This window comes from Anarhichas minor, unplaced genomic scaffold, assembly GCF_050575085.1.
Source record: "Anarhichas minor isolate MPS153535 unplaced genomic scaffold, ASM5057508v1 ptg000044l, whole genome shotgun sequence".
Classification (NCBI taxonomy): Eukaryota; Metazoa; Chordata; class Actinopteri; order Perciformes; family Anarhichadidae; genus Anarhichas; species Anarhichas minor.
The window spans coordinates 912,501-920,771 of NW_027466490.1; the positions used below are offsets into that span (position 1 = coordinate 912,501).

The 8,271-nt window shown below is 44.3% G+C and overlaps 1 protein-coding gene across 1 annotated transcript; it reads left to right on the forward strand.

The window, feature by feature from the left end:
• Positions 1-203: 203 nt before the first annotated feature.
• On the forward strand, positions 204-2,378 carry gpr19 (G protein-coupled receptor 19). Its single transcript, XM_076111272.1, has one exon. It carries the CDS (start codon positions 293-295, stop codon positions 1,568-1,570), a length of 1,278 nt encoding a protein of 425 aa, XP_075967387.1. The 5' UTR covers positions 204-292; the 3' UTR covers positions 1,571-2,378.
• Positions 2,379-8,271: the final 5,893 nt, after the last annotated feature.

The window sequence follows — 8,271 nt, forward strand, 5'->3', positions numbered from 1 at the left end:
ACTACCTACCAACCAACCTACTAGAACCAGACTACCAACCAACCATCCTAATAGAACCAGACTACCAACCAACCATCCTAATAGAACCAGACCACCAACCAACCAACCAACCTACTAGAATCAGACTACCAACCAACCAACCTACTAGAACCAGACTACCAACCATCCTAATAGAACCAGACTACCAACCATCCTACTAGAACCAGACTACTAACCAATCAAACTAGTGATCTTCTAACGAGGACTTTGTGTCTTTGTGTCCACAGCTCCTCTCTGGTGCAGCTGTAAAACTATGGTGTATGCCCAGTCATCACACACAGTTGGTGTCAATCCCTCCCTTCGCTATCCATCTTTCATGTATCAGATGTCATTTAACTACTCTGAGAGGGAGAACTCGACTGTCCTGGCAACCTTACCCACAACCCCCCTCTGCAGCCTCGAGGGCTCGTTGTCCAGGAGGCCGAACGGGACGTCCGTCTCCTACGAGCTGACGTCCGGCGAGGTCGCCGTCCTGGGTTTGGTGTTCTCAGTTCTCTGGTTGGTGTCCATCCTGGGAAATGCCCTTGTCTGCCTGGTCATCCACCGGAGCCGCCGGACTCAGTCCACCACCAACTACTTTGTGGTGTCTATGGCGTGTGCAGACCTGCTCATGAGCCTGGGTTGGGCGCCCTTCATCCTCCTGCAGGTAGCCTCAGGCCGATGGCCGCTGAGCGCCGCGGCTTGCAAGGCCGTGCGCTACCTGCAGCACCTGTGCCCAGGTGTGCAGGTCTACGTCCTGCTGTCCATCTCCGTAGACCGCTTCTACACGATCGTCTACCCGCTCAGCTTCAAGGTGTCCAGAGAGAAAGCCAAAAAGATGATTGTAGCCTCGTGGCTGTTTGACGCCGCCTTTGTGTCGCCCTGCCTCTTATTCTACGGCTCTACATCTACAGGCAGCAGTCACTGTGACTTCTTCCTCCCGGACAGCTGGGGCAGCGTAGCCTACGCCGCCATTCACCTCCTGGTTGGTTTCTTGGTGCCGGTGGCGCTGATCGTGTCGTTCTACCAGCGGGTGGTTCGCTACATCTGGAGGATCAGCGCCGACGGACACACGGTGCGGCGGACGATGAACATCGTCCCGCGGACTAAAGTCAAGACCATCAAGATGTTCCTCGTGTTGAATTCAGTTTTCTTCCTCACCTGGACACCGTTCTACGTCGCCCAGCTGTGGCACCCGAGGGAGTCCGACGGACCCAGTAGGAAGGGGCTGCTGTTCTTCACGGCCATCGCCTGGATCTCCTTCAGCTCCACGGCATCCAAGCCCACTATGTACTCCGTCTACAACGCCAACTTCAGGAGGGGCATGAGGGAGACCTTCTGCATGTCCTCCATGAAATGCTACCGCAGCAACGCTTACACCATCACGGTGAGCTCTCGCGTGGCCAAGAAGAACTACATCGGGGTGGTGGAGATCCCTGAGCAGGCGAAGACAGTCGCCAAGGACTCGGTTTACGATGCGTTTGGCCGAGAGGCGAAAGAAAAGAAGGTGGCCTGGACCACCAACGCCAACCCTCCCAACACTTTCGTCTAAGTGAGTTGGGACGATTTGGAAAGTTCTGAAACTTTTTCTTCAACAGCACATCAGTGTTAGCAAGCAACCTAGCTTAGGACCAACATGCTAAGGACCAACACGCTAAGGACTAACATGCTAAGGACTAACATGCTAAGGACCAACACGCTAAGGACCAACATGCTAAGGATCAACATGCTGGGGACCAACATGCTAAGGACGCTAACGCTAACACGCTAACCTTTTATTCAACCACGACGAGTTCAGATTGTATGAAGGGCTTTCTCTATGATGTAACCTTCTGGCAGCCATATTGGCGGTTTTTATATTTCAGATTTTAATCATAATTTATTTCTGCGATATGTTTTTTATGAACTGCTTTTCTTTTTGTGTCATTGATGCATCAGATTCTGTGTTTTTCTAATGTCAGCTTGTTAGCTAGCTAGCTAACATCGTCTGTGGCCATCTGTCTGGTTGTAAATGCATCTGGTTTGCTGCAGTAATGTACGTGGTTGAAGCTAACATTAGGTTTGTTCAGGTAAACTGAACCGAGTCCTCTCTGAGTTTCTCCACATGTTGTCCAGTAAACACAAGTGGAGGCTCTAGAGCAGAGGTCTTCAACAGGGGGTCCGCGGCCCCCAGGGGGTCCGCGGAGGTACTGCAGGGGGTCCGCGGAATTTTTGGTTGATTAGAAAAAAATAAAATAATAATAATAATAATTCTCTAAACATGAATCTGTCCATTATTTTAATAGTTCAGTATTGTATGAAAGATAACAGGTATCTTTATGCATGGCAGTGGTACTAATAGGCCATCACTCATTTTTCGTTTCCACGTTTAAAATGAAAACATCAATTTGAATAACTTGTGTGCATGATTATCATGCAATTGACAGACAATGTTGATATTGGCATTGGTATCAGTTGACAAGGTATGTTTATAAATGGCAGTGGCACGGCCACCCTGCTCACTGTACCTGTTTAAAATGAAAACATGAATATATGAACCTGTGTATTATTTGAATAGCTTAGTACTGAATGCACAATAAAGAGGTATGTTTATACATGGCACTAGGCCCATTTAATATAAAACACAATTTTATACAATATATATAGTCGGGAGTCCCTGCTCCATCTCTCTATCAGTTTGGGGGTCCTTGGCCTGAAAAACGTTGAAGACCCCTGCTCTAGAGTGGTGAAGTGGGAGGAGCTACACGTGTTGTTAGCATATATAATCACTGACACATTTCAATCTGATCCAAAATGGCTGTCGTCTGGTTTTCTAGACACTTTTTGATGAAGAATAATTCACTGTGACTATTTAATAATAAAAGATGAAACTCTTCTAATGTGCTGCAGCAGAAGAAAATGTTCGGTTTGCATTATTATTATAATACTTTCATCAGTGGGTTATAATCACGTCGTTCGGAGATAAAAAAGTGACTTAACAATTATTTAAATTTAAATCTTTAACTTCAACTATCGAGATAAACTTCAGTTTCAATTGATTCACTTTCAAATTCTGGATCAGTTTTAGATGAATGTAGCAACGACTAAAACATGACTCCGCAAACCTGGAATATATTTATTCACAACAGTTTTGTGTTTATGTCCAATGGTTACTTTTCAAAATTAGTAAAAATATGGTTAAGGAAGAAAAGATTGTGGTTTTGGGAGATAAACTATGACTTAAGTATAGTTAATGTTAGGTAACCGACACACTGTTAGTTTTATGGTTTAAAAGATCGTGGTTAATAAAAAAGCAAATATGAACAGATCCTAAATCCTAAATAAGAGCTTCTTCTTTTCGTTTCACTGAAGCATGATGGTTATATGACAGTTTCCCATTTCTTTACACAGTCCTTTGCATTTTTATTAATAATAATAATAATAATAATAATAATAATAATAATAATAATACATTTTATTTATATAGCGCTTTTCATAATACTCAAAGACACTTTACATTAAAATCATCATATATAAAAGCAATACACTAAAAACATAAAATACACAATATCAGTCACACATTAAAAGCAGTTTTGAACAGGTGGGTTTTGATTTGGGATTTGAATATGGAAAGGTCAGTGCAGTCTCGGATATGTTTGGGGAGAGAGTTCCAGAGGGAGGGGGCAGATATGGAGAAGGCTCTGTCCACCCCCTCCGTCCTCTTGAACACTGCAAGGTCTTTTGAGTCTCAGGGTTGGGTAGTAGAGGGCAGACAAGGCAATGCTCCATAGTATGGTCTGCTTCTCCACATTCACATGTGGTTGGGCCAGCCTTGTAGCCCCATCTGACCAGAGCAGCTTTTGATCGTCCCGTTCTTGTTCTGAGGCGGTTTAGTGTTTTCCATTGAGCCCATGGTGCTTCTGGGCCAGGGGGAAGGTTTTCAGTGGGGGGTATTCCCATGACAGTTGGAGTAGAGTCATTCTCAAGCTTTTCCCTCCAGAGTTGGATTCTGGTTTCTTCCCGAGACTTTATTAGGGGCTGGACATGGCTGAGAAAGCTTCTTCTTGATTTTAGCCGTTGGGCCGGAGGGTGACATCCATGGAGGAGATGGCGTTCATCACTAGTGGATTTTGTTTTCTCGACTCGGCTGGCAACTTCCCGTCTAATATCAGCAGGGGCAATGCCAGCGAGGAGGTGAAGGTTGCTTGTGTTGGTGGGTTTCAAGGAGCCAGTGATCAGGCGGCAGGTGTTGTTCAGTGCTGGGTCAAGTTTCTTGGCATGAGTTGACCTCTCCCAAACAGGGCATGCATATTCCGCAGAGGAATAGCACAGGGCCAGAGCAGTAGATCTTAATGTGTGTGCTGTGGCTCCCCATTTGGAGTTGGTCAGTTTCCGTAGGATGTTGTTTCGGGAACCGACTTTGGATTTTGTGTTGTTGATGTCCTCGCTAAAGGAGAGAGTACGATCCAGGGTTACTCCAAGGTAGACAGGGTGGGTACAGTGCTCAAGTGGTGTTCCAGACCATTTGATGTTAAGTGGTCGGTTGGCTTCACGGTTCCTGAGATGGAGGGACCAGACTTGGGTCTTTGCAGGGTTGGCATGTAGGTGGTTGCGCTCGTAATAGAGGAGTAGCTCCTCTAGGGCTGTGGTGAGGTTTGATTATACTGCTTCGAACAAGTTCTCTTGAGATGTTACACAGAGATCGTCTGAATAGATGAAATGCTCAGTGTTCTGGTCCATTGGCTGGTCGTTGGTGTAGATGTTATACAGTAGTGGGGCCAGCACACTACCTTGAGGTAGGCCATTCCGTTGTTGTCGCCAGCGACTGTGCTTGTTATTCAGGACAACAAAGAAGCGCCTGTCTTTCAGAAGGGCTCCAATGAGGTCTGTGAGTGCCAGGTCTTTTGTCAACTCCAAGATCTTTTTTAGGAGGAGGCGGTGGTTCACAGTGTCATATGCGGCAGCAAATCGACAAAGACGGCTCCTGTTACCAGTCCTTTCTGGAATCCGTCCTCGATGTGCTGAGTGAGGTTCAGAAGTTGGCTTGTTGTAGATTTGCCAGGTCGGAATCCGGCTTGTTGAGGTATGATGGCTGGTTCAGCAACAGGGGCAAGCCTGTTGAGGATCAAGCGCTCAAACAGCTTGTAGAGGTGGCATAGCAGAGAGATTGGGCGGAAGCTCTTTGCATGCGTTGGGTCTTTGCCTGGTTTGAGAAGGGCAATAATCCTGGTTTTCCTCCAGATTTTTGGGATGTTTTTTGTCAGCATGCACTTATTCATCAGCTCGAGGATCCATTTCCTTATCAGAGGTCCAAAATGCTTGATCTCTTCAGTGAAAATGTTATCCAGTCCGATGGCTTTGCCGGTTTTAAGGGTGTTGATGCTGATATTGAGCTCTTCAGGGGAGAACGGCTTGGTCAGTCCCATGGTTTGGGAGTGCTTTACTCGATCTACCTTTAGTCTTGGCTGTTTAGTGGTGGGTTTTCCATTGAGCAGCAGCTGGTGTGCAACTTGGTTGGCAGTGGTCGTATATTGTTGCCGAGTTGCGGTTGATGGATCATTGCTGATTTTTCGGATGAGGCTCCATGCCTTTTTGCTATTCTTTGCCATATCAGTTGTCTCCAGCAGGTTTTTCCAGTTCAGCTGGCGGCGTTCTGAAATGGAGGTCATGAGTCTCTCACCTACTTCGGTGGTAGTTTCAGCAAAGGGGTCAGATTCATAGAGCTGTTGGTATCGCTCGTACAGTTCGGTACTTGTAGCGTCAAGGCCCGGGATGTATTGAGTGCGGCATCCTCTTGGGATGTTCTTGCGGGCTGCTTCGTGCACAAGCTTAGTGAGTTTGTCATAGTTCCTGGGGTCTGCTGGGAGATGGGCAATCTTCCTTTCAAGATGTTCTTGGAAGCCAGGCCAGTTCGCTTTTCCAAAGTTGAATCTTCTTCGGAATGGAACTGTGGCTGGGGTTATTGCAGCGTTGACTGTGATGCCGATGGGACGGTGTTGGGTCCTTGGCAGTGGCTCCAAGGCCAGCTTTTTGCTTAATCCGGTGATGTTGTGGCTGACAAACACGATATCAGGGTTGTAACCTGCTCTCCATCGTCCGCTGTTGAAGGACTTTGGTTGTTTTGCGTCGTGGATCAGATAAAACGGCAGAGTGAGCAGAGGACTGTCGCCGCTTCTTGTTGGCGTATCCCCATTGCGTGCTGTGGCTGTTGAAATCTCGGTTTTCCGGATGGTGGTATTTCAGGCATCTCCATAGGTATGGGGGGCGGTTTGTAGACTGAGGTGATGGTAACTCCTGAGCTCAGTGGTTAGGACTTCAATGTTGTTTTCATCGCTCTTTGATGTTGATTCGGCAATTGTCCCATTTTTTGCTAGCATGATGCTGCCATATTTCTTATGTGGTCTTTCTATGAGGGTGGTCATACCTTCCACACAGGGGCGATGATTTTCTGGTCCGCGGTGAGTTTCCTGTAGGCAGAGAATATCGCACTGGTATACTTTGCAGAGTTTTGCAAGAAGTTCTTCTTTAGTTGTAGACAGTCCTTCAACATTGAGAGATATGATGGTCAGTGCTGGCCTTGGAGGTGGGCATTGGCCTCTCTTCCTGCTCCGGACTGGAGGGCTGCTGTCGTTTGTTGAGCTTCTGGACATCATTGTCTTTCACTCGGCTTCAGTGTCTTCGGTAGAATTCGCAGATTTGTTTAAACCTGACAGGGATCGCGAACGTGAACGCTTCTACCATGATCCCCAAATAAGAGCTAAATGTTGGCGTTGAATGTAAATTATGAGCTCCAACATGAAGAAAAGTTGAAAATACCTCCAACTTCACAACTCGATAGAGAAGAAGAAGAAGTCCTTTCAGCTGCTGTCAGAAAGTGTTCCAGATGTTTTCTCTCATTTCTGTTTTGGAAACTAATTTATCTGCCACCAGATGAGATACAGCAGATATTTATCAGCAAATAGATCAGTTGATAAATTCCTCTTAAACTGTAAATGAACCGTAGTTTACAAAACAATTTGCCTTAAGGTCCATTTAGTTCATATGTATTTTGTATTTATGTTGTCTTTGAACCCAAACTTTGAATCCAGCACAGACGAGAATTCTCAGAGGAGTGTTAACAAACATGTTATATTTCTGTTAGTCTTGGTTTTAATCTCTGGGTTAGCTAGATGCTAACACAGGTTAGCATCCCACAGAGTAATGTGTCAGATAACAATGTAAGAAAACAGCTTTAAAAACAAACGAGTGAGACTATCAAAAGCCTGAAAGGTTGAGACTTCGACTTTGCAGATGACAGACGAGTCTCTGAGTAAAATCTTTTTTCTACTACTACTACGTAGTTTCTGTTAAACTTTGACTCAAAGATTCAACATCTACAACCGACCAGCAGCTCAAACACGTGTAGACGTTAATATTAAAGGGTTTCTCAGTCTGCAGCCTACTTGTTATTATAGAAAGATGTGGAATGAATTAATTTGTAATATTATTCACATGAAGTTTTATTAACTAAACGAGGGATGAAACCAGTGAAGACTGCCAGTATTTTGTTTTTTCTAGAGCTCCGTTAACTTTCTGTCAGGAGGAATGTTCACGTTGTTCCATCATCAAAATATAAATTAATCAATTCATAAATACGCAGAGCCTTCATTGATTCTGAACTGTTTTAGATTTGTCTTCTAAGTAAAAATGTTGAAAAAAGCTGCAGCTTAAAAATCATGTTTTCTTTGTAATTCATAACTATTTTGTCACAATGCTAACAGCATGCTAACCGTGCTGCTAACACACACTACACTTGATGCTAAACATGTCAGAATTCATTCATTCAGTCTCAGCTGTACTTTGGATTTTACATATCATGCTAGAAACTAACATCGACACTTAGTTAGCACGTGCTAACATTAGCACATGCTAACATTAGCATATGCAGGGGAACATGCTGAACATTACATACTTAATGCCAGTTTGGTTTCTACTCAACGACTCGTTTTTCTTTTCCAAAAGTAAGTCGTAGAATTTTAAGTCACAAGTGAGAATGAAATAAAAGTCAAAACATTTACTTAACAAGTGAAATAGTTATTACAAAATCTTTACCTCTTAAATCTCAGAGTCCAAATGTAGTATCATAGTTTAGATTATTACAATTTACAACTTAGTTTTCGGAAGTTAATCATTTTGATTTAATAAATCAAACTAAATATCCTAAAATGCTCATTTTCTATTTATCAGTCTCAGATTTGATGCTTTGAATTCTTTACAGACAAAAACATTCAGACG